The sequence below is a fragment of the Phacochoerus africanus genome, chromosome 4 (assembly GCF_016906955.1).
Source record: "Phacochoerus africanus isolate WHEZ1 chromosome 4, ROS_Pafr_v1, whole genome shotgun sequence".
Taxonomy (NCBI): Eukaryota; Metazoa; Chordata; class Mammalia; order Artiodactyla; family Suidae; genus Phacochoerus; species Phacochoerus africanus.
In genome coordinates, this window is record NC_062547.1 from 74,700,510 (window position 1) to 74,725,533 (window position 25,024).

General features: G+C 52.6%; 2 protein-coding genes across 8 annotated transcripts in view; one reads left to right on the top strand and one right to left on the bottom strand.

The window, feature by feature from the left end:
- The window catches only part of ANKRD24 (ankyrin repeat domain 24), a 28,224-nt gene extending 12,612 nt beyond the window's left edge, over nucleotides 1-15,612 (bottom strand). For 3 of the 5 annotated variants that reach the window (XM_047777491.1, XM_047777490.1, XM_047777489.1), the window contains exons 1-4: nucleotides 2,836-4,116; nucleotides 2,670-2,758; nucleotides 1,700-1,764; nucleotides 1,081-1,138 (exon numbers count right to left, since the gene is read on the bottom strand). In XM_047777491.1, the coding sequence (XP_047633447.1) occupies nucleotides 1,081-1,138; nucleotides 1,700-1,764; nucleotides 2,670-2,758; nucleotides 2,836-3,047 (424 nt within the window). In that variant the 5' untranslated portion in view covers nucleotides 3,048-4,116. Of the gene's footprint in view, nucleotides 1-1,080; nucleotides 1,139-1,699; nucleotides 1,765-2,669; nucleotides 2,759-2,835; nucleotides 4,118-12,065; nucleotides 12,138-14,886 lie in introns of those variants that run through there. The other 2 variants (XM_047777488.1, XM_047777492.1) reach the window with 2 other exon arrangements.
- A 71-nt stretch (nucleotides 15,613-15,683) lies between these two features.
- On the top strand, nucleotides 15,684-25,014 carry SIRT6 (sirtuin 6). Of its 3 annotated transcripts, XM_047777495.1 has the most exons (9): nucleotides 15,697-15,821; nucleotides 18,013-18,140; nucleotides 19,690-19,872; nucleotides 20,176-20,235; nucleotides 23,082-23,177; nucleotides 23,255-23,335; nucleotides 23,895-24,018; nucleotides 24,108-24,218; nucleotides 24,523-25,014. In XM_047777495.1, exons 1-9 carry the CDS (start codon nucleotides 15,756-15,758, stop codon nucleotides 24,658-24,660), a joined length of 987 nt encoding a protein of 328 aa, XP_047633451.1. In that variant the 5' UTR covers nucleotides 15,697-15,755; the 3' UTR covers nucleotides 24,661-25,014. The 3 variants fall into 3 exon arrangements, with proteins under 3 accessions (XP_047633450.1, XP_047633449.1, XP_047633451.1); XM_047777494.1 differs by having other exon boundaries at nucleotides 15,684-15,821; nucleotides 18,013-18,045; nucleotides 24,108-25,014; XM_047777493.1 differs by having other exon boundaries at nucleotides 15,688-15,821; nucleotides 24,108-25,014.
- Nucleotides 25,015-25,024: the final 10 nt, after the last annotated feature.

Sequence of the window (25,024 nt, forward strand, 5' to 3'; positions counted from 1 at the left end):
TTTATCCCCTTTTGATTCAACCAGCATTTGCTGCGTACTGATTGTATACCAAAACCTCACACAAGGAGGGTTAATGATTACTAGAGAGATCACACCTCTGCTGAGGTTGGGCAGGCTTCCTGGGGTTTGATCTGAACTGTGAGTTTTGATGCTGAAAGGTGGGGAGGACAGAGGTCCCTGCAGGGGCAAAGATCCTGAAGTGGGAAGGAGCTTGGAAGCACTTGGTGGTTAAGGAAGTAGGATAAGGTGTGTATGTCCAATGCCTCAGAGAGGGAAGGGAGGGCTTTGTGCAAGAAGGGGTCGCTGGAGAAATAAAAAAACTCTATATGATTACCTGCTGTGTGCCCAAGGGCTTATGGGATTTTGCTGTTGGAATCCATTGCTCAGAACAGAGCCTGGCACAGAGCAGATACTCAATAAGTATTTACTGAATGAAAAAAAGCCATTGAGCTTCTGTAGTGTGAGCAAAGGCTTTGTCACCACTAGGTGGCAGCATACTCCAACTGCAGGGAATGTCTCCACCTTGACTAAAACTCCAAAACAAATGCATTCTGTGCTCCCAAGAGGAGCACAGACTCATGAATAAAAGACTTTCCTCCAAATGTCAAGGGCAGGAGGAAAGGGAGATGGGCTGGGCTCTGGCTCAAGAGGGTAGGTCCTTTCCCCTCCCTTGGGAAAAGAGTTTGGATGTGATGATCATGAAGGCTGACAGGACCTTAGTCCTTCCTGAGATTCCCTAGGAGTTCCTCTAAGGAAATTACATTCTGATCACTAGAATGATCATCCTCACTGGGCCTGGCATACAGTAGGCTCTGCTTTGGGGTCAGACAGCCTGGATCCTTCCCCTTTTCATGTTGGTAAGAAATCCCCTTGTCTGTCGAATGGCCATCATCCATGGCTCAGGGGGATCACTGAGGATAATGTTGAGCCCAGTGCCTGGCACAGGGTAGGGGCTCCACGAGGAAGAAGGAGGAAGGAGGGGAACGTTCCAGGCAAGTTCCCAGGGCTCCAGGGAGGATAACTCCCAAGGTGAGCAATATTTGGGCCACAGTGGCCAGGGCAAGGCTGGGCTGCACCCACCTGCATGATGCAAGGCCGTCCACCCACTACTGTCCACAGTGTCCACCACGCAGGATGCCTGGGGGGGAGGGGGCGGGTCATTTGAGGTGGAACCCACCCTCTTTGTTGCCTCATTTCTCTAGGTATTGCCCCTTCATGGGTTTTGCTGCATTTCAGGCTTTTTTTTTTTTTTTAGTATTTTTTTAAAATTCAGGCCCTTTGCCTCACCCCTTCCTCCCCTCCCACCCACCTGCTCTGCAGAACCCACCTCCTCACAGGCCCCCAAGTGACCCTCTTGGCTTTTATAAAAATCTGTGAGAAAGAGGATTAGCTGGGAGCCGGGGGCAGCTGAGGTTTGGGGAGTAGGTGAGAGCTCTGAGAGTGGCTGTGACTATGATAGTATTTAGGGTTTGGAAAGAAGCTGGGCTCAGAAAATATCTCATATAGGGAGTATATCTTAGGTGCGGGAAGTAGCTGGGCACTCAGGAAGTATCTGGTTGTCCAGGGAGTAGCTGGTACTCAGGAGTAAAAGGGGCCAAGGAATACCTAGGATTCAGGGAGTATCTGGAGGTTCAGGAAATTGCTGGAACTTGGGAGTAGTCAGGGCAAGGGAAGTATCTGAGACACGAAAGGAAATGACCTGTAGTAGTTGCTTCAAGCACTGTGGGTGCCCATACTTGGCAGCCAGGTGGAGGGCGTTGTAACCTGAAAGGGAGAAAGGACGGACCAGAGCTCCAGATACTCAAGGAGCTTCTAGCTGCCCCCTGAGCCGGTGTCAAGTATTTGTGATGACTCTTTCTAGCAAGTCCCCCAAACCCAGGTATTTCTCAGGAAAACCATGTTACTCCCTGGAGCCAGAGACTCTCCAAGCCCCAGCTAGTCTGGGGCTCAGACATTCTCATCCCAGCTACTCTCCTTGTCCCAGCTTCTCCCCATGTCCCCCAGCTCCTCCCCATGTCCCAGCTTCCCCCCATGTCCCCAGCTACCCTCCCAGCTCAACTACAAACGCCCAAGTGCCAGCCACACCCTATCTTTGATACTCTACAAATCCCCAGCACTCTCTACCTCCTGGCTACTATTCCTGTTGCCCTGAAGCTTCAGACATGGCTATGCCCCATGCCTAGTTCTTACTGAGTCCCAACAACTCCCTCCGGCCAGGCCTTCTATCTCAGTTATCCCTCAGTTCCCTAGTTAAGTCACACACCTAGATTCTCCTCTTGCCTCAGCTACTCTCAGAGCTCCAGCTACCTCTCAAGTCCAGCTACTCCATGACCCTCAGATACTCCCCCACAAACTGTCCTTGCCTATCTCATGCCCCCAGATGCTCTCAAGCTCAGATACTCCTCTGATTCAGCTACTTCCTCTGACTCAACCACTATCTGAGTCCCAGCTCTCCCCATCTACAAGTTGACTCACTCTGTTTGGTGCCAGCCACAGTCTCCATCCTTGGACACCGCAGCCTGATATGCCCCTGTGTCTCCCTGGGGGCACTGAAGGGAACCTTGGTTTTTCAGCAGGACATTGAGGTCATGAAGCAGGGCCTGGATGGACCCTCAGGCTGGGCACCTGGTCTGTTCCTCCTCCCTCCCCCAGAGCCCAGCGGGTAGTACCTGCCCCATCTGTGCTCATGACGTTAGCGCCGTGTGCTAGCATCACCTCTAGACAGCTGGCTGCACCCCTCATGGCCGCCAGGTGGAATCTAGAGGCCAGAGGTCAGGGATCAGTTGCAGGGTGGCCACCCCTCAGCCATCACACCCCCAGGACATGGGCACTCACGCGGACTTGCCCTCAGGGTCCAGCTTCGTGGGCACCAGCCCTTTGCGGGCAATGAGGGCAGCCACCCGAGCAGCGTCGTTGTTCTCCACCGCCTGTAGCAGCCGCTCGTCACTTTTGCCCCAGTCCTGGCTCTGCTGGGCACATCCAGAGCAATGTGGGGCTGGTGGCCACTGCTCCTCCCCGCTACCCAGGCAGGGGCTCCGGGCTCTCATCGCAGGCCCTGGGCACTTGCCTGGCGCCTGCCTCTGGCTGCCGGCTTCGGGATGGGACAAGGGCCGCAGGGTGGGCAGGAGCCGAGGTCATTGGGGCTGAGCCGCAGCTGCCAGGGGAAGTGGTCCTGGGTGGGGGCCTGAGACAACGTTCCCCAAGCCTGTGTCCCCAGCAAATGCCCCCAGGCCCGTCGCCCCAGCTGTCATCCAACACCCTCACTGCCAGCATTAAACTATCCCCAGATGGGCAGCCAGCATTTTTCCAAAAAGCTGTCCCCCGAAACTAGGCCCCCAGCTTCCCCCTTAGTAAAAGTGATCTTTCCAATATTACTTCATCCTATGTCTCTCTGAACTACCCCCCATGGTCTTCCCAGAGAAACACCCCAAAGGGTTCCTTTAAATGTCCCTCAGCACCACCCTCTGCCATCAATCCCTCTTCAACTGCTCTGAGATGCCACAACTGTCCCTCAAATGTCCCAAGATCTGAAATACAGTCCATAATGTCTTCCCCAAATTCCTGGCATGTTCTCCAAAATCATCCCCTCAATGACCCCATCATCTGTCCCCAAAGTGTCCTCCCCATAAATCTTTCAAATGTCCTCCAAAATTGTTCTCCAAATGTCAGTATCTTTCCCCCAAAATGATCCCATCCAAAACTGTTCCTCAAAACTGTCCCCTTAAATGCCCTCTAAATCCCCCTAAGTGTCCCCATCTGTTTTCAAACTGTCTCCCCAATGCCCCATCCATCCCCTCAATCTCTCTCCCGCCCCCTCCTTCCTCCCAGTTCATCCTTCGCGGGTCTGGGGGTAGTGGGTCTAGACACTGCGTGGTCAGGGGGCGGGGAGGGGAGGAAGGACCCGCGCCCGCCCGCCAGCCTGCTCCCGCGCCCCCTCCCCCGGCCCTACCGCGAAGGAGGCGGCGGCGCACAGGCAGAGCTGCTTCATGGCGTCCAGGGCGCCAGGCGGCCGGGCTCCGGGAGGTGACCCGGCCGGAGGGACCAGAGGGGCTGGAGGGAGGGGCTCGCAATGCCTGAGCTCGGCCGCTCCGCCTGCGAGATGCTGCCAAGCCCGCTCGGTCCTGCCAAGCCCAGCGCCGCCCCTTCCCCGCGCGCCCCGCCTGCCACCCCCCCCTCGGCCCCTCCCCTATTGGTGGGGGGTAGTGCCAGGGAGGGGTTCTGGGCGCTAAGTGAGGGGCGCCACCCTGGCCGCACCTGACCTTCTTCCCATGGGGAGGCTGAGGCAAAGGGGACCAGGTTCCCAGGATCTCCATGGTCCCTCCTGCGTCCATCTCCGCCACCTCTGACTGGCCCCCCAGGGGGCGGGGGGATGGGGGTTCTCAGGTGACTCTGGGCCAGGTTCGCTGGGCCATTTGGGCTCTCACTCACCCATTCTTTCACTCATTCATTCGGTCATCCCCAGTGGGTCTCTGTAATCTGACAAACTTGAATTTGAATCCAGGGAACACACCCACCCCCTCCCCACCCACCCCACACCCCTGCATTTACCACCTAGGAGATCAGCCGAGATACTTACCTGCTTCAGATGTCACTTTCCTCATCCGGGAAATGGTTTCATACTAAACAATACCTACTGCAGAGGGTTATTGGGAGGACTAAATGAGATGCTATATATGGAAGTACTCCAGGTGTCTGGCACACAGCAAATGCACCACAAACACAGACACCTTCATGGAAGAAAGATGTGGTTGGGTGCATACCTAATACTGAATCCTGGAGATGACAGACACAGTAGGTGCTCAGTTAAACCACTGGCAGACACAGCATTTGGCTTTAACTCCAAGGGGCTGGGAGTGTTTGCATTCCGCTGGTTCTTTTCTCAGACTGGGAGCCCCTTGAGAGCAAAGTTCCCCTGAGGCCTCCTGGGCACAGGGCCTGGCACCCCTGGGTGGCACCCCGGGGTGAGGTGGGGCAGTTGGTGAATGTTTGCTCAGTTAATGAAAGACTCAGACCAAGCCCTCTGATCCCCTGTGTATTTCACTCATTCAGTCCACTTGTCCTCTCAGGTGCCAGGTATTGCACTGGCGTTGGGATTCAGCAGTGACAAAGACAGATGTCCCTGCCGTCACTGAAGTCCCTGGGGAGACAGACACACCCACAGATTTATGAACCAAGGAGTTCAGGGCTATGACAGGGGAGAGCTAGGAACTCAGAGAGCCCTCCTGACACCATGTGAGGAGGCAAGGAGAGCTTCCTGGAAGAGAGGACATCTGAGCTGAAACTTGAAGAATGGGCAGGAGTTGAGGAACCGCAGGAACAGGATCATGTTCAAGTGAAATCATGAAATTATCACTCTCCTAGAGCATCACGTAAGGACCTGGGTGGGGGGAGGGCATGCTTAAGGGTGGGGCAGAGGAAGAGGTACTAGTCCAGGAGCCAAAGGAGGGCGTCCTGGGAAGGAGGGGGAAACCAGGAATGTGGGGCATCAGGAGAGCCACAAATGGTTCCCAAAGGTAGGACAGTCCACTCTGTTATGGCTGAAAATTCACCACGGGGCCAGGAGAATGGGGAAGACTGGGATTACAGGGAAGAGAAGGGGTGTGTGAGGAGACAGGCCTGCAGGAACCTGAATTTAAGAGCAATGACTGCCCACAGGCACTGGGGCTTTGGCCCAGCTTGTTCTTTTATTTTTTTTTTTGGACACACCTGTAACATGCAGAAGTTCCTAGGCCAGGGATCAAACCTGCACCACAGCAGTAACCCAAGCTACAGCAGTGACCACACTGCATCCTTAACCACTCCCTAGCTTGGTCATTTTTTATCTGTTGTGTGACCTGCAGCCAGCCACTCTCCCTCTCTGGGCCTCAATTCCACTGCTAAATGGGAACGATAATGGAACAGATGTCACAGAGCCAGGTTCTTCCACCCAGAGGCACTGCTGACACTGTAGGCCTGGTCATTTCCTGGGGTGGGGCTGTTCTGGATTCTGTGGGGTGTTGAGCAGCATCCCTGGTCCAGGAGCACCCCCAAGTGTGACAACCATAAACGTCCTAGGCAGCGCCCAGTGTCCCTGGGGGGCAGGATCACTGCTGTTGTCCGTGATTATTCTTAAACACCTTTGGATGGAGGGAGAAGTGGGGACAGGTCAATGGAGAGTTTGCTGATGAGTGATTGGGGAGTTGGAGGGAGGGTGTTGAGGGTGCCTCTCTCCTCTTACACTCAGAGGCGGGGCGACCCTCTCAGGCATGTCCAGAGAGGAGACTGAAATGGATCTCCCAGCACAGGCCTCAAATTTCCAGCTGCCCTTCGCCTGTTCTCCTGGATGCTAGACAAGCTCAGAAGCCCCCTGCGGCGTGCCAACGGTGTCCCCCACCCCCACCCTACCAAGGGCTCAGGCCAAGTCTTGGCATCATCTGCCTCTTCTCTCTCACCCCACACCCAATACAGCAGCCAACCCCGCGGGCTGTAAACTACATCTAGCCCCATCACCCACCAAGGGCTCCATCTGCGGCTTATCTCCCCCTGGTGGTCTCCCTGCTACTGCTCCCTTCTCTGGCCCACCTGCTTCCTAAAGCCTGCATCACATCAGAGCTTCTCTCTCTCCTCAAAAGCCTCCAGCCACCTCTCTTGGCATAAAATGCAAAGGGCTCATGGGCCCTGGAAGTTCTGGCAAGGGGTCTGCCAACTGAGGTCCCCAGGGCCAAGCCCACCCCACTCCACCCCAACCCACCTGGTTTTGTCCAGCTCGCATGCCAAGAATGCTTTTTACATAAGTGGTTAGGCGGAAAAGCAAAATCAAAAGACGAGTAATACTTCATGACACATGAAAGTTATATCAAATTCACATTTCTGCGTCCATTAAAAAAGCTTTTGGGGACAGAGCTATGCCCATCCATTTTCAAACAGCCTATGGCTGCTCTCAAGCTGCAATGGCAGGATTGAGGCCAGAGGGCCCATGAAGACAAAAAACATTACTGTCTGGCCCTTTATGGGAAAAATGTGCCTACCCCCCGCTTTACACAATCCTCCTTGTCAACTCCCTGACCTCCTCTCCCCCTATCTTTCCTGAGTCCAATGCATCCTGCTGGAGTGGCCTCCTTTCCGGTTCTCAGAAGCTCAGTCCCACCTCCAGGCCTTTATCCTTGCTGTGTCCTCCATCTGGAACACCGGCCCTCCCCTACCGTCCAAAGGCAGATTCCTTTACTGTAGTCAGAGCCCTTCTCTGACCACCCCTAGGCACTCTGACCCCTTAGTGGGAGGTTCTTTTACTTCCGAGCTCTCATCACCCCCTGACGTCATAGTGGGTACCTTTCTGAAAATACTGTTTCCTCTTGATCTCTCCATAGAGTGTCACCTCTGCACAGGCAGGAATTTTTGTCCACCTTAGTCACTGCTGGATCCCCAGCAGAGAGCAGATAAAGGTTTTGCAGGGCCTGGTGCAAAATGAAAATTCAGAGCCCCTTGTTGAAAAATTAAGAATTTCAAGACAGGGGAGTTCCCATCGTGGCGCAGTGGTTAACGAATCCGACTAGGAACCATGAGGTTGCGGGTTCGGTCCCTGCCCTTGCTCAGTGGGTTAATGATCTGGCGTTGCTGTGAGCTGAGGTGTAGGTTGCAGACGTGGCTCGGATCCTACGTTGCTGTGGCTCTGGCGTAGGCTGGCGGCTACAGCTCCAATTGGACCCCTAGCCTGGGAACCTCCATATGCCATGGGAGTGGCCCAAGAAACAGCAAAAAAGACAAAAAAAAAAAAAAAAAGAAAAGAATTTCAAGACGGCCAGAATAGAGGGTTAAGCCAAACATGGGGCCCTTCTGGGTGGTGGTGCTGGGGGAGGTCTGTGAAGCTGGCCCGGATCTCCAGCATATCATAGGTGCCCAATAAATGTTTGTTGAAAGAATTAAAGACACAGTGACTCTGGAGAATAAAAATGAGGGAGAGACAGACTGACTTTCCAAGAAGCATCTACAGATCTCTAAAATTTTCTACAAATCTGCAATCTTCTTCCTTGTGGGATTTTTCTAAAAGCTGATAAAGGCAGGAGGTTGGAGGGAATCCAAACACTAGGCTCCTGGCTCCAGATACCTCCCATGTTATAGATGGAAAAACTGAGGCTCAGAGAGGGCACAAGAGGTGTTCCCCTTGTGGCACAGCGGAAACGAATCCAACTAAGAACCATGAGGTTGTAGGTTCAATCTCTGGCTTCACTCAGTGGGTTAAGGATCTGGTAAGCCATGGTGTAGGTCGCAGACATGGCTCGGATCCTGCGTGGCTGTGACTGTGGTGCAGGCTGGCAGCCGTAGCTCCGATTGGACCCCTGGCCTGGGAACCTCCATATGCTGCAGGTGTGGCCCTAAAAAGCAAAAAAAAAAAAAAAAAGAGAGAGAGGGCACGAGAAGGCTCAGAGCAAGTAGGGTGCTGTGCTGGGCCCTTGCAGAGAAGGCTGAACCATTAGAGAAGCAGAAAGGAGCAGGGAGGGCACAGCAGGCAGGAGGGAAGGGCTGAGCCAAGGTGCGGTGGCTGGGCTGCACACTGAGAAAGGAGACCAGGAGGTCCAGAGAGACAGAGGCGGGGACCACTGCAGTCACGGGTGTTTGCTTTCTTCCCTTGGGGCAGCCGAACAAAAGCTGAACCTGACTCCTGCTGCCACTGCAGAGAAACTGGAACCCAGCAGGTGCAAGGGCTGAGCAGTGGTGGGGGCGAGGGAGGGGCAATGGAGGACCAGCTTCTCTCCTTCTACCTCCAGGCCTCCCAGCTGCCACTCCCGCCCTGGCTGGCTCTTCTGCTCAGCTGTGTCTGCTGGGAGCAAATGCTTTCCTGCCCCCTGACACCCCCAGAGACCCTCACACCCAGGTTGAGGTCTCAAGACTGATTTGTCCTCACCCCTGCATCTTGACTCTGTGCCAGGCACCTATCAAAACACACTCACATCCCAAATTAGGTGCTTTTTTTTTTTTCCCCCTAGTACAAACTTTGTGAAGGATTTGACTTCAATAGAATTCTGCCTTTTTTTTTTTTTTTTTTTTTAGAGCTGCACCGGTGGCATATGGAGGTTCCCAGGCCAGGGGTCGAATTGGAGCCATAGCCGCTGGCCTACACTACAGTCATGGCAATGCAAGATTCAAGCCTCATCTGTGACCTATACCACAGCTCATGGCAACGCCAGATCCTTAACCCACTGAGCAAAGCCATGGATCAAACCTGCATCCTCACGGATGCTAGTCAGATTCATTTCCACTGACACATGATGGGAACTCCAATAGAATTCTACTTTTGAAATTAAACAATTACATGGTTGACCATGGCTACAACTTCTTGGAATTCTTAGAGGGAACTGTGAAGAATCTAATTAGGAACAAATTCCAAATGGGATGAAGATTTTAGGATCATTCTTCAATGAATGAAACTGACCCCATGCCAGGTTTTGTAGGGATTAACAAGCCATTTATTTCTCTCTCTCTCTCTCTCTCTCTCTCTCCCCCCCACCTCCTCCCCCTTTTCTTCTCTTTTCTATCAATGTACTTAGCCCTCAACCAAGGCCCAACCCTGTACCTAATAACTGCCTAGGGAAAGGTGGTCATCACACTTCCTAGCTGTGTGACCTTGGGCAAATTCCTTAACCTCTCTGGGCCTCCTTTCCTTAGATAAGGAAGGCTGAGATAATAAAAACTCCTACCCCACATGATTGTTATGGGGATTCAATGAGCTGACATCTGCAAGGCACATGGTAATCTCCTTACAGTGTCTGAAAACAAATAAATAAAAACTAATATAAGGGGTTCCTGCTGTTGTACAGTGGCTTAAGAATCCGACTGTGGCTTGAGTTGAGATGGAGGCGCAGGTTTGATCCCTGGCTCAGGGCAATGAGATAAAGAATCCGATGTTGCATATGGAAGTTCCTGGGCCAGGGACTGAATCTGAACCACACCTGTGATGTACGCCATAGCTGCAGCGATAAAATTAAGGGGAAAAAAAAGAAAATAGGATGAAATAAATAAAAATGAATTCAATGACATTAACTTTTTTTTTTTGTCTTTTTGCCATTTCTTGGGCCGCTCCCCCGGCATGTGGAGGTTCCCAGGGTAGGGGTTGAATTGGAGCTGTAGCTGCCAGCCTATGCCAGAGCCACAGCAACGTAGGATCCGAGCCACGTCTGTAACCCACACCACAGCTCACAGAAACTCCTGATCGTGAACCCACTGAGCAAAGGCAGGGATTGAACCCGCAACCTCATGGTTCCTAGTCGGATTCGTTAACCACTGCGCCACGACAGGAACTCCTCAATGACATTAACTTTAAACATTAAAAGAAATAAAGTGAGAAGGAATATTAAAATTGATAAATAATAAACTGGTGGCTTAGTGGGTTAAGGATCTGGTGTTGTCACTGATGTGGCATGGATTTGATCTGTGGCCTGGAAATTTCCACATGCCAAAGAGTGGCCAAAACAAATAATAATAACAACAAATTTAAAAATCAATTTGGAAAATTATGAGAAGCCAGAGAAGGGCAGAGATATACCCAAAATCACTGAGCAAGTCGGTGGCAGAAGAAGGATTAGAATCCAAGGGAGTTCCCGTCGTGGCGCAGTGGTTAACGAATCCGACTAGGAACCATGAGGTTGCGGGTTCGGTCCCTGCCCTTGCTCAGTCGGTTAAGGATCCGGCGTTGCCATGAGCTGTGGTGTAGGTTGCAGACGCGGCTCGGATCCCGCGTTGCTGTGGCTCTGGCGTAGGCCGGTGGCTACAGCTCCGATTCGACCCCTAGCCTGGGAACCTCCATATGCCGCGGGAGCGGCCAAAGAAATAGCAACAACAACAAAAAGACAAAAAAAAAAAAAAAGAATCCAAGGCCACCTGACTTTATTTATTTATCTTTTTGGGGCCACACTTATGGCATATGGAAGTTCCCAGGCTAGGGATCCTTGTGCCTTCACTTATCTAAACCTTCCCTGTCTTTCCAGGCTCTGCTCCAATACCACCTCCTCCGGGTAGCCTCCCTGATTGTCGTTGGCCATACCTGTCAGGTGGGGAGACTGTCATGTAGAAAGATACAAGGGCTCTGAAGTCCGACACACAAGGGATTGAATCTTGCTGTGGCCACTTTGCTTTGTGACCAGAAGAGGTGAGTTATCCTCTCAGGACCATGGTTTCTTTGGACTATAACTGTGACGTCTAGCCTGACTGAGGGAAGCCACAAAGGCCAGTGCTCAGGAAGGCTGGCTGCCTAACTCAACATGTGAATGCTTACTAAGCTTCTCTCAACCTATGCCCTGGATCTGCCTGCATACTGGCAGGGACTTGGGGGCCCAGGAGAGAGTGGGGATGACTGAGAAAGGAGCACCTTCCCTGGAAGTTCACAGTCCAAGAGACAGCTGCAAGGGAAGCCAGCTTGATCCCACCTCAGGGCCTTTGCATTGGCTGGTCCCTCCACCTGCAATGTGATTCCTGCAAGTATACATATGAGTCCCTCCCTCCTTTCCCTTCGGATTTTTGTTCTAATATTAGCTTCTTGGTGAGGCCTTTTCTGACAACCCCTTTAAAACTGCAATCATTTCCCCTACCCTACTATTTGCTGAGTAAATACTCAAGAGGAAGAAGTCAGGATCCCCAAGAGAGTGAGGCCCCAGAAAAGCAAGTGGTCACTGCAGCTGGGAATAGAGATCTCCCAGAAGAAATGTTCTTGGGACCAAACTGTGAGGGATGGGATCTGATGGGCAGCAATACCAGGAAGGGCATTCCAGGTGGAGGAAAGAGCCTCGGCAAAGGGATGGAGGGCTGGAAAGCTTGAGCAGGAACCAGTGAGGAGATCAGGACAGCAGGGGGCAGTAGTGAGGAAAGGGAGGGAGGTGGCCAGAGGCTAAAAGGGTACATTTCAACCTGTGGATGGTGAGGAACCACGGGAAAGTTTTGAACAGAGAGGAGCCTGATCATACGGAAGCTGCCAAAACAATCTAAAGAGGGACAGAGGACAGTGGTCCAAGGGCCCAGTGGATCTCCAGCCAGGCCCTGGGGGACAGGAGCCCAAAGCTCCAGAACATCGGGCAGCTCAGTAGCCTCAGACTCACCTCTGTCTTCTTAAATCGTGCCCGGAGGGTTTTCATGGCCAGTGTTCGGCGTTTTTCCTCTCCCCAGGTCACCTGGGGAAGGTCAGGGGGTAAGGGACATTAGTCCTGGTGGGCAAGGGGGTCTGCTGCCTTCTGCTCCTCAAAAGTACACTTCCTCCACCCTGGGCCATCCCAGCCCCTACAGCAGGACCTATCCCATCTCCTATTTGCTGTGTGTCCTGCAGCAGGTCGCTTGTTGTCTCTGAGTTTTACATCTCTCATTCTTAAAATCCAGGAGATAATCCTCTCTTGACCAACTCGTGGACAGTTTTCTGTAAGGTCCCCAGCATACAGCCTGACAAACAGTAGGTTCTCCATAAATGCATCCCACCAGTATTCCCCATTACCCAAGTAGATCCAGCTTTTTCTGGTCTCCAGATTTTTTTTTTTTTTCTTTTTAAGGCCACACTTGTGGCACATGGAAATTCCCAGGCTAGGAGCTACAGCTGCCAGCCTATGCCACAGTCACAGCAACAGGGGATCCAAGCCACGTCTGCGACCTACCCTACAGCTCACAGCAACACCGGATCCTTAACCCATTGAGCAAGGCCATGGATCGAACCCACATTCTCATGAATACTAGTCAGATTTGTTTCCACTGAGCCACAATGTGAACTCCTCTGGTCGCCAAGCTTTTATATGTGCAGTTATTTCTGCCTAGGATGCCTTTTTTTTTTTTTATTCTGTGGTGACCTCCTATTCATCCTTCAGAGCTCAGTTCCAAAACCCCATAGCGTTCTGATCAGTTTTGCTTCTTGCCAGAACTCTTAACTCCCTAAATTGGGTTCCTCCAGCTCTTCCTCTGCCCCACCCCTGGCTCCAGAGGCTGGAAGTGTCTGGACTGGTTCTCTTTTCCTGAATAGTTAGAGGTTCCTGGGGAGCCAGGTCCAGAGCTGAGGCCTCTTAGCACAGAGGCATGTTTCTTGAAAGGTTGGAGAGGACATCCTTGCAGCTAAGTCCCCTTACACCAGCCGGCTTCTGAGAGTAAAAGCAAGGAGGCAAGTCACCCAAGGCGGGTGGAGGTCTGGGTGATGGCTGTATGCATGTATGTGCACACGTCAGCACAAGGGGTGTGTGTACACACATGTCTGTTCAGCTTGGCCTGTTCCGTGTTCCCTGCATGTGAAGGTATAGAAGTCAGGCAGGATTCTCAAGGGGGTGTTTTGCCCGGTGTCTGGCTGCAAATTCCTTCCTATGTTCTGTGAAGGAGTATCCTTCACCTGACCTTTCACATGCCCACCTGCCCATGAATTTGCCCGACCATTCCTCCAGCCATCGACCCACCCCTCCATTCACCTGTGTGTCTATCCTTCCACCCAGGCCCTTCCACATCCACCCACGATCCACCACTCAACGCATCTTCTCATGGTTCTCCTTGCACCCTTGAACCACACTTCAGGAGTTCCCATCATGGCGCAGCAGAAAGGAGTCCAACTAGCTCATTGGGTTAAGGATCTGGCACTGCCATGAGCTGTGGTGTGAGTCGCAGATGTGGCTTGGATCTGGTGTTGCTGTGGCTGTGGCTGTGGCCAGCAGCTGAGCTCTGATTTGGCCCCTAGCCTGAGAACCTCCACATGCTGCGGGTGTGGCCCTAAAAAGCAAAAAAAAAAAAAAAAAAACCCACAAAACAAACACCCATGCTTCAACCAACATCCACCCGCCCATCCATCCACCATCCACCTACCTACCTGCCCATCTAGCTGCCCACTCACCTATCCATAGATCCATGTATCCATTTACCCACTGGCTACCACCTACCCACCCACCACCCACCTGTCCAACCAACCACTCATCCATTCACTTATCCACCTGCCTACCCACCTAGGTAGCCACCCACACAACCAACACTCACCTACCCACCCATCATCCATCCACCCTCCCATCCATCTACTACCCATCCATTCACTCATTCCTTCAATTCACCCCATTTAATCAATGTACCCACTCACCACCCACCCACTCTTTTTCTTTACTCCTGTCTAAAGGACTCAATCACACCCAGAGCAGGGTGTAAATGACACCCACGAGAGAAGTTCACAAGTTGCTGGGGCAGGAGGGAATCTGTGGGCTTGGGGGCAAGAGGCGTCTAGGGAGCTGCTTCCTGGAGGAGGTGTTGATATATAAACAGGGCCTGATGGCTGGACAGGATATTGAGCAGCAGCAGCAGGAAAAGAAGGGATGTACCCTAACCAGGGCAAAAGGCTGAGAAGTGCAAAGTGCACCCATGAATGGGTGTGTGTGTGTGTGTGTGTCTGGGTGCCTATTGCCTCAGCATAGCTGGGGCATACACCAGCCCTCCATTCTCCCATATGCCAGTGCCCGGGGGCAAGGGGCCTGAGGCCCTAAGGGGAGCCTCCAGCCCAGGCCTCCCTCATCTCCTCTGCCCCTACCTTCTGCAGCTCCACTGACTCCAGCACCAGGCCACCGTGTCCACTGCCGGCTCTGGTTACCTGCTCCAGCGGGGCCACGAGCTCACACCAGCAGCTCCAGCACTCAGCTCTGACACCTGATCAGCTCTGAACAGGCAGCCACCCCCAATGGTAGGGGATGAGCAGAGGGAGGAGACAGACTGGCAGCGGGCCTGTCTGTTGGCCACCAGGCTTTGGCAGGAAGACATGGATGTTTTTCCCTAACATCACTGGGCAGATTTCAGTTTCTGGAAAGAGCCACCCTCTTCTGCTCTTCCCATCCTTTGGACTTGCTGTTCCTCTGCCAGGAGCCCTCTTTCTGTACCTCCTGTCAGCCCCAATTGGCTGATTTTCCCCACCTCACTTGTACTCACTGTTCAGATCTTTAGTGAAACATTTCCTCCTCCAGGAAGCCTTCCTGGTTGTCAGGAAGGGTCAGCTGCCTCCGCCAGAGCTCCTTCCTTGCTCAATGCCCTCATTACACACAGGTCACACTAAGTCACCATTGCTAGGTCATGAAATGCTGCGTTTGTTCTCCAGCGTCCCCCTAGTGGCTGTGCAATACATTTCTTAAATGAGTCCTAAAGGCCACCAGCCCCAGTGACCGGAAGCAGTTTCTCCATTTTCTTGGTGCAGTCGAGACCTGTCCTGCTGAGTGATTATCGCCCACCTAGATAATGTCCAAGTATCTTAAGAGTGGCGTCCTCAACCTTCCCTTAGTGAGGCCCCAAATTGCCCCCACGACGCACAGGTACCGTACATTTGTAAATTTAGAAAATTCTGAAATTTTCAGGGGAAAGAACCTTGGATTGGGAGCATGAGTCCCGGCTCCCTTCTCTCAAGCTCTGTTCTGCAAGAGTGGAGGGCGAGTAAGGGGAACGTCAATTTACTCATTTGTGAGAAAAGGGGAAAAGGGCACTGATCTTCGTGCCCCTCGCTTTAGAGGCGACTAGAGAACTCTCACGTCGGCTATCCCCCAGTTTCCAGCCCGGTCACTAGACAGCCTTTTTCCCACCACCCGCTACATGCCCAGCATACGCTACGAAGCAGATACTGGAAGCAGGTCTCCTTTTGCCATCAGTTAATATGGCGACCACAGCGTCCGTCCGAGGCGCATGCGTCTTGGAAGGAGACGCCAGGTGCGGTGGATGGGAATGCGGCTCCTCCTTCCCCGTCCCACCCCATTTCCGGCGGAAGCGGCCACAACAAGGGAAACTTTATTGTTCCCGTTGGGGCGGTGAGGATGTCGGTGAATTATGCGGCTGGGCTGTCGCCGTACGCAGACAAGGGCAAGTGCGGTCTCCCCGAGGTGAGCGCGGCGGGATCCCGACAGCCACCCCCAGGGCCGTGGGCTGGGCGGGGCCTACCGGCAGCGGGGAATTGTGGGAATAGCAGGAGACACTGAGGCTAGATAATGGGAGGGACTTCCCAATGAGGAGGGGGCGGGAAGTGACGCCCCAGCGCGGCCGGGGAAGCGAACACGCCCAGCTCTGGGTCGGTTAGGCTGGGACTCGGGGAAGGACCAGCGATGGGGTGGTCCTCAAGTTCTGATAAGGGAGCACCCAATGTATATCCAGGCAGAATGCACTAATCGGGCAAAGCGGGGGTGGGGGGGGTGGGATGGAAATAAACTTAGAGAGCAGATTAGATCAAAGAGGTTTCCAGAAGGAGGCCAGGATGGGCCTCAAGTGCCAGGCTGGGGAGTTGACACTAAGGGTGATGCGGAAGGGTTTTGACCTGGGGAGGAACCTGGAGGATGTATCAGAAACACTCCTCCAACCACGCTGAAAAGAAGTCCCTCCGTACGCTGAGACCTTGGCTGGGTCACTTCTTTCTGGGTTTCCTTTCCCCTTCTGTAAACTGGGGAGAAGATTGCCCCCCTCCCACAAAGGCTGGCTCGTTCATTCTGAGTCAGGCATCAGTGAGCTCTTAGATGATGTGCAGCCCCACTCTCCCCTCCTGGGTGTTTTTCACTTTATTCCACAAACATTCAAGTACTTACCTTATACCAGACACTTTCTCCAACCTGGAGCCACATCACAGAACAAGACAGATGAGCAGCAAATAAGTATAAGAAATCAGATAGTGGGGAGTTCCTGCTGTGGCACAGCAGTTTAAGGATCCTGCCTTGCTGGAGCTGTGGCTTGGATTGGATCCCTAATCAGGGAACTTCCATATGCTGTGTTGCAGCCAAAAAAAAAGAAAAGAATAAAAAGAAACCAGATGGTGGTAAGAGCTAGGGAGAAAAGCAAAGCAGATAAGAAGAGCTGAGGGCTGCATTGAAACCAGGTGGCCAGGGAGCCATCACTGAAAATGACTATTTTTCCCCCAATTTAAAAAATACTCATAAAATATACGCAATATAAAATTTACTTTCTTAACTATTTTAAGACTACATTTCAGCAGTATTGAATACATTTATAATGTTATACAACCATCACCACCATCCATTTCCAGAGCTTTTTCATCTTCCTAATGTTCTCATTAAACACTAACTCTCCATCTCCCTCCCCCACGCCCTGGCACCCACCATCTACTTTCTCTATGAGTCTGACTCCTCTAGGGACCTCCCATAAGTGAAATGATACAGTATTTGTGGTTTTTTATCTGGCTTATTCTCTGAGCATAATGTCCTCAAGTTTCATCCATATTGTAGCATGTGTCAGAATGTTCTTCCTTTTGCAGGCTGAATAATATTCCACTGTATGTATAGACCACATTTATTTTTCTTTTTTCTTTTTTTACTTTTTAGGGCCACACCAGCAGCGTATGGAAGTTCTCAAGCTAGGGGTCCAATCAGAGCTGCAGCTGCCGACCTAGGCCACAGCCACAGCAATGCAGGATCTGAGCCGTGTTTGCAACCAACACCATGGCTCATGGCAACTCCAGATCCTTAACCCACTGAGTGAGGCCAGGGATTGAACTGGCGTCCTCATGGATGCTAGTCAGGTTTGTTACTACTGAGCCACAACAGGAACTTCCAGACCACATTTGTTAATATCCATTCGACTGTTGATGGATATTAGGGTTTCTTTCATATTTTAGCTATTGCAAATAATGCTGCTATGATCATGAGTGTGCAAATGAGATGACTCTTGAGCCAAGACTGGGAAGAGTGAAGAGGGAGCTATGTGGGTATTTGGGCAAAGGGCATTCCAGGCAGAGGGCACAGCCTGTGCAAAGGCCCTGAGGCCAGACCAAGCCTGGAAAGTTGGAGGAATAGTGAGGAGGCCCTTGTGACTGCAACAGAGGGAGAAATGGGGGGAGTTGGGGCAGGTTGTGCAGGGCCTCGTGGGCCTCGGGGAGGACTTGGGCTTTTACCCTCAGGGGGATGGGAACCCTGGAGGGCTCTGGGCAGAGGAAGAACATGAGGACAAGCTGCCCTTTCCCATCCATTCTCCTGTTCCTGGGTAAGGCAGAGCAGTTCAGTCTGTGGCTTGTGACCTTGCCACTGCGGGACATGTTTTGACCCCACCTTCCTGCTCTTTCTCACCCAACAGGTGTTTGACCCCCCTGAGGAATTGGAGCAGAAGGTATGGGAGCTGGCACAGCTGGTCTGGCAGTCCTCCAACGTGGTGTTCCACACAGGCGCGGGCATCAGCACCGCTTCAGGCATCCCCGACTTCAGGTCTGTGGGCACGCAAGGGAAGTTGAGGCAGAGCCTGCCACGCTGCCAAGGGCTTCCTTGTGAGCTCATAGATGCCCAGGCATCAGAACCCCTCTTGCTGCCTTCCCTCTCGCTGAGTCTGGGGTGATCCATCAGTCCCCTGGGGTGTTGGGGATGGGAAAGACCCCTCCTTTTGGAGCATGTCCCTTTATATTACACCCAACATTCCACAACAACCCCATTGGCCAGAACTTGGTCACCTGACCATGCCTAGTTGCAGGGGTGCTGCAATTAGTAATGTAGTTGATCTGTGCTCATAGTGCATGGCTAAACATATTACCATAAGAGAAGGGGAGAATTGATATCAGAGACAATTAGCTCCATACTCATTGCAAATACATATATACATGTATATATATATATATATACACACACATACAAACACACATATACCACACCTGAGGCACATAGAACTTCCCAGGCCAGGGATCGAACCTGTGCCACAGTTGGAACCTGTGCCACAGCTGCAGCAACACTGGATCCTTAACCCGCTGCACCACATGGGAATTTCCACAAATATTTTTCTATCAGACCTGGGGGGGCAGGTGGCTTAACCATCTGGACCTCAGCTTTCCTCACCTGTAGATGAGAGTGCGAGGCCAGAGAATGTTTAACTTCTTCTCTTTCAGCCTGTGTTAGACAAGTCTTGTTGCTGAAAAGCAGAGGTCCCAAACTGATGACCCCTGTAGGTGCTGAGTTTGTAACCCTATCCCATAGGCAGGCCTATTGCACTCATACTCTTTTTTTAAGGCCTCTTAGGCCCCCAGCACAGACCCTCACAGCAGAAGAGCAGATTCTTGTTTTTGGAGGAATGTTGAAGCTCTAAGGTGTGAATCTCATCCCCCTTCCATAACCTGCCATGGCTCCCCATTGCCACATAGGAGAGTTCCAAGCACTTCAGCCTGGAAATCGAAGCCATTTTTGACCCAACCCTGGGTCCGCTCTCCACCTTCAGCACCTGCTGCTCCCACAGCAGCCCTCAGACCACTCACAGACTGTTACCAGCCCCGTGGCTTTTGCTTACCCTTTCTGTCTGAACTGCCCTGCCCTTTCCTCTCTGTTTAGAGACAACTCAGCCTCCTCCAGGAAGCCCTCCCACAGTCCCACAAAGAGCCCTCACTGCTTGCACTGGCCACCGCTGCCCTGGGTTCCTCCCTCTGCCCCAGCCCCACAGGGCTGGAATGTCTGTGTCCACCTATGTCTCTCCCCACAAGATCAAGGACTCCTTGAGGGCAGGGCCTGGGTCCACTAGGGCCCCAGCATCACTCCGCACAGGGCCAGGCTCAGTGTAGCAGCAGTAAGTGTTGGTTGAATTGAATAATTAATTCCTGCCATTATATACCATGGTCTCCCTCCTCTCTCCCCTCTTCCTTGCTCTTTGTCTATGTTTCTCTCTGTCTGCCTCTTTCTGATTCTCTTTCTCTGCCTCTGTGTGTCCCTCTATCTCCCATTCTGTTTCTCTATCCCCCTCTCCCCCTCCCCACCATGTCTCTCCCACCTGCCACCTCAGGGGTCCCCATGGCGTCTGGACAATGGAGGAGCGAGGCCTGGCCCCCAAGTTCGACACCACCTTCGATAACGCGAGGCCCACGAAGACCCACATGGCACTGGTGCAGCTGGAGCGCGTGGGCCTCCTCCGCTTCCTGGTCAGCCAGAACGTGGATGGGCTGCATGTGCGATCCGGCTTCCCCAGGTGCATCTGGCATCCAGCCCCACTTAGCCTTGGGCAGGCTGTCCCTCTGTCCCAGCCTGGATTTCCCCATCTGGCAAATAAACAGCCCCTCCATCCCAAGGCCAATGTGGCCATTCAGCCAGGTGACCCAGAAAGTGCTTGGCGCACAGCTGTGGCTGTCAGTGCCTCCTGGCACATCTAGAGAATCGGGATCCCCTGATCCTGGTCCTAGGGGGATTCCAGCCCTGAGCCCTCTGGATCTCAGTTGGCCTGGGATCTGGGGACCTTGCTCCTCTACTAAGCCTCTTCCTTGTCCTCCCACAGGGACAAGCTGGCAGAGCTTCATGGAAACATGTTCGTAGAAGAATGTGTCAAGTGTAAGACGTGAGTGCCACTGAGGGTGGGGGCGGGGACACAAGGCATGGACCACTGAGGTTGGGCTCTACAAAAGGGCCTTGTGAGTTGATGCTTCCAGAGACGAGGGTGTGACCTTCCCAGGATGAGACCTGGGGGCACATCCTCCTCCTGAGGAGGTGTATTCCTGTCCTATAGCTGCTATAAAAAACTACCACAAACTGAGTAACTTAACAGAAACTGATAGTCTTAGGGCTCTGGAAGCTAGAAGCCCTAAAACAAGATGTTGGAAGGGCCATTCCCTCCAAAACCTGTCAGGGAGGATCCTTCCTGCTTCTTCCAGCTTCTCGTGGTTTCTGACCATTCTTGGCCTTCCCTGGCTGTAGAGTTGTCATGTTTCCATCTCCCTGTATGTCTGTGTCTCCTTTTCTTTTTTTCTTTTTCTTTTTTTCTAAATGATTTTTTTCCATTATAGTTGGTTTACAGTGTTCTGTCAATTTTCTACTGTATAGCAGTGACCCAGTCACAAATACATATATACATTATTTTTCTCACATTATCCTCCATCATAAGTGACTAGATATTAGTTCCCAGTGCTATATAGCAGGATCTCATTGCTTATCCATTCCAAAGGCAATAGTTTGCATCTAATAACCCCAGATTCCCAGGCCATCCCACTCCCTCCCCCTCCCCCTTTGGTAAACCACAAGTCTGTTCTCCAAGTCCTTGAGTTTCTTTTCTGTGGAAAGGTTCATTTGTGCCATATATTAGATTCCATATATAAGTGATATCATATGGTATTTGTCTTTCTCTTTCTGACTTACTTCACTAGTATGAGAGTCTGTAGGACCATCCATGTTGCTGCAAATGGCATTATTTTGTTCTTTTTTATGGCTGTCCTTTTCTTATAAGGACACCATCAGAATGGATTAGGGCCACCCTATTCTAATGTGACCTCATCTTTTTTTTTTTTTTTTTTGGCCACACCCATGCATGCAGAAGTCCCCAGGCCTGGGATCCAATCCAAGCCACGGCAGCAACCCGAGCCACAGCAGTGATAATGCCGGATCCTTAACCTGCTGATCTATCAGGAAACTCCATAATGTGACCTCATCTTAACCCAGTACATCTGTAATGACCTTATTTCCAAATAAGGTCACATTCCAAAGCACTTGGGAGATGCCATTCAGCCCATAAATGGATGTGATGGGGTGGGACCCCAGCTCTGAGAAGGCTGAGCCAGAGCTCTTCCCAGAACATGGGCTCTGGGCGAGTCTCCTGCTGCTGGGTGAGCAGCCTTACAGGTGGGAAAAACTCAGAGATAAGGGGTACACGTGGCTTCCCTGCAGGTGGAATCTCTGAGACCAGAGCACATGCGGGGACCCAACTTTAAAAACATTTTTCTCTGTAAATTTATTTTGAAACATTTCAAACCTGTGGAAAACTCACCAGAACTGTACAATGAACTCATATTTCACCTATACCAAGGGTCACAAACTTTTCCTATACTGGGTTGGATGGTAAATATTTTCAGCTCTTTGGGCCAGACTCTCTGTGATGACCACTGGCTCTGCACTTGTAGCAGGAAAGCCACCATAGACAGCACATAAAGGAATGGGTGTGGCCACGTGCTAATAAAACTTTACAAAAATGGGAAGCAGAGGGGCAGATTTGGTCTCTGGGGCCATAGTTTGCTGACCCCAACCTAGATTTACCAATGTTACCATTTTTGTTTTTTGTTTTTGTTTTTGCTTTTCAGGGCGGCACCTGAGGCATATGGAAGTTCCCAAGCTAGGGGTTGAATCAGAGCCACAGCAACACCAGATCCGGTGTTACCATTTTGCCACAACTTATTTCTCCTTCTCTTTCTGTGTTATTAGGATTTGCTGTACTCTTCAAGGGAGCAGATTTCCTTATTCTTTGCCCTTTGAACCCTTAAGACATTTATCCCCCACAAGCCAGAGTATGCTTTTCCACGACCACAATGCAGTTACTAAAGTTTGGAAATGTAAAAACCACGGAACAGAATTATTCAATACCCAGTCCAGATTCCCAGGGCTCCCACTGTTGCTGTTTCTCCCCTGGTCCAGGATCCAAAGTCACACTTTGTATGCCACTGTCCCATCTCTTTAGTCTCCCTCGCTCTCTCTTTTTTTTTTGTCTTTTTAGGGCCACACATGGGGCATATGGAGGTTCCCAGGCTAGGGGTTGAATCTGAACTGAAGCTGCCAGCCTACACCACAGCCACAGCAATGCCAGATCTAAGCTGTGTTTGTGACCTACACCACAGCCCACTGCAACGCTGGATCCTTAACTCACTGAGTGAGGCCAGGGATCGAATTTGCATCCTCAGGGATACTAGTCAGATTTGTTACTGCTAAGCCACAATGGAAACTCTTTTTTTTTTTTTTTTTTAATTTTATGGCCACACTTGTGGCGTATGGAAGTCTGGGCCAGGAACTGAACCTGAGCCACAGCTGTGACCTACACCACAGCTACAGCAATGCTGGATCCTTTAACCCACTGTACCAGTCCAGGGATCAAACCTGCACCTCCACTGCAACTCGAGCTGCTGAGGTCAGCTTCTTAACCCACTGCGCCATGGCAGGAAGGCCCCATTATTCTCCTTTTTGTGGAACAGTTCTTGACTTTCTCTGTTTTCCAAGCTATGGGTCTTTCAAAGCAGCCAGGCTGGCTCTTTTGTGGGAGGCCCCCTCTGCCCTCCATGCCGGGTTTACCAGATGTCCCCTCATGCTTAGATACTGGTCATGTGGCCCCTGCTTCCCTGGGAGCACAGTTCCCTGCAAAAAGCAAGAGCCACCCAGGTGGGCATCCGGCAACAGGTGGTAGTCTGACTCCTTCCTCCCCTAACACAGGCAATACGTCCGGGACACCGTGGTGGGGAGCATGGGCCTGAAGGCTACTGGCCGCCTCTGCACCGTGGCCAAGTCAAGGGGGCTACGGGCCTGCAGGTGAGTGGCCCTTTCCCATTCCCTGGACCCCAGGAGAGGCTCCGAGTTCCCTGCTGACTCCCCACCCTCCATCACAGGGGGGAGCTGAGAGACACCATCCTAGACTGGGAGGATGCCCTGCCTGACCGAGACCTCACCCTCGCTGACGAGGCCAGCAGGTCTGACCCCAGCCCAGCCCAGGGGGAGGCGGGCAGGTGGGAGAGGGGCAGAAACAGTCAGCTCCAGGCACATCAGGGAAGGATTCCTGTCTGGGCCTTGCTTCTGCTGTAGTAACGGCAACTCCTAGGTACTGAGCCCTCACACCCCATCCTCACCACAGCCCCCGGTGGGTGCTGCCTGGGGCTCATTATACAGACAAGGCAGTAGCAAGTTGACTCCTTTGTCCATGCTGCCCAGCCAGGAAATGACTGAGCAGCCAGAAGTCCAAGTGTGGAAGGTGCCACCCACATCAGCAACCCTACCTCTGCCGGACAGTGGTGGGGAGGTGGCTCCTGCAAAAGGGAAGCAGCTGGGGCAGGACATCCAAGCAGAGATGGATGCCCTGTGAATCGACCTCCCAGGGCCAGCCTGAGTGTGTTGGCAGCAGCAGGGAAGTTTGAGCAAGGGTAGGGGAGTGTGTGTGTTGGAGATCACCCTGCCCCCAGCCTTCTGGGGCAGGATGGGGGCCCGACAGATCCTGGCCAAGGGGCTCAGCCTAATCCCGCCTCCCTGCCCCAGGAACGCCGACCTGTCCATCACGCTGGGCACCTCCCTGCAAATCCGGCCCAGCGGGAACCTGCCGCTCGCCACCAAACGCCGGGGGGGCCGGCTGGTCATTGTCAACCTTCAGCCCACCAAGCACGTATGTGCCAGACCCCACCCTTAACCCCTGACAGCACCTCAGATCCCCACAAGCCCTCCCCCTCCGTCTGACCATCCCCACCCCTGCAGGACCGCCATGCAGACCTGCGTATCCACGGCTACGTAGATGAGGTCATGACCCGGCTCATGAAGCACCTGGGCCTGGAGATCCCGGCCTGGGACGGCCCCCGTGTCCTAGAGAGGGCGCTGCCACCACTGCCCCGCCCACCCGCCCCCAAGCTGGAGCCCAAGGAGGAGGCTCCCGCCCAGTTCAACTGCCCAGCACCAGCCAGCACCAAGCAGGAGCCCAAAACAGAGCCCTGCGCCCAGCACAACGGCTCCGGGCCCACCAGCCCCAAAAGGGAGCAGCTGGACAGTCCTTCCCCCCACAAGCCCCCCAAAAGAGCGAAGGCGGAGGTGATTCCCAGCTGACCCCCGGGGCCTGGGGAGGGCGGGGCTTTTTTGTAGAAACCATGGAATCTTTTTTTTTTTTTTAACCTACTGTCTCACTTTATTACTCGTCTCTGCCCTTGTGGGGAGACCTCAGGGCTCTGAGAGCTGGGCTCCAGGCCCCCGTTACACCTCCCTTAGCTTGGGGCCTCCGGAGGGGGCCTGGCAAGGGGCATCCCTGCCCTGGGCCTAACCTTGGAGCTGACACTCCTGACACCTGCTCCACCCTCAGGCCCCAGCCCTGACTCAGGATGTTTTTGGGAGGTGTGGCCAGGCCCTCTCTGGTTTCCAGCCTAAACAGGAATTGGCCCCCTCTGCCCTCTGGACCCTCACACTCCCCATCTCTTGCCTACCCCAGAATCGCCTCACAGTCCCTCCAGGAGGGAAGGGAGGCAGAGTCACCATTTAGGAGCCAAACATCATGCCAGGACAGGCAATAGAGGCTTGCACTGCCTTTGGGGCTGGAGGGAGAAAGAGATGAGGCCACCTGGCTTCCTCCAGGCTTCCAGAAAAGCCTTTAATGCAATAAAAAGCAATGTTTCTTGCATCTGAGTCTG

Excerpts from the sequence above, each read along its gene's own strand:
- SIRT6 (XM_047777493.1), top strand. The coding sequence starts at position 15,756 with ATGTCGGTGAATTATGCGGCTGGGCTGTCGCCGTACGCAGACAAGGGC. Across the intron at positions 15,822-18,012 it reads GCAAGTGCGGTCTCCCCGAG|GTGTTTGACCCCCCTGAGGA; the intron begins GTGAGCGCGGCG and ends CTCACCCAACAG. Across the intron at positions 18,141-19,689 it reads TCAGGCATCCCCGACTTCAG|GGGTCCCCATGGCGTCTGGA; the intron begins GTCTGTGGGCAC and ends CTGCCACCTCAG.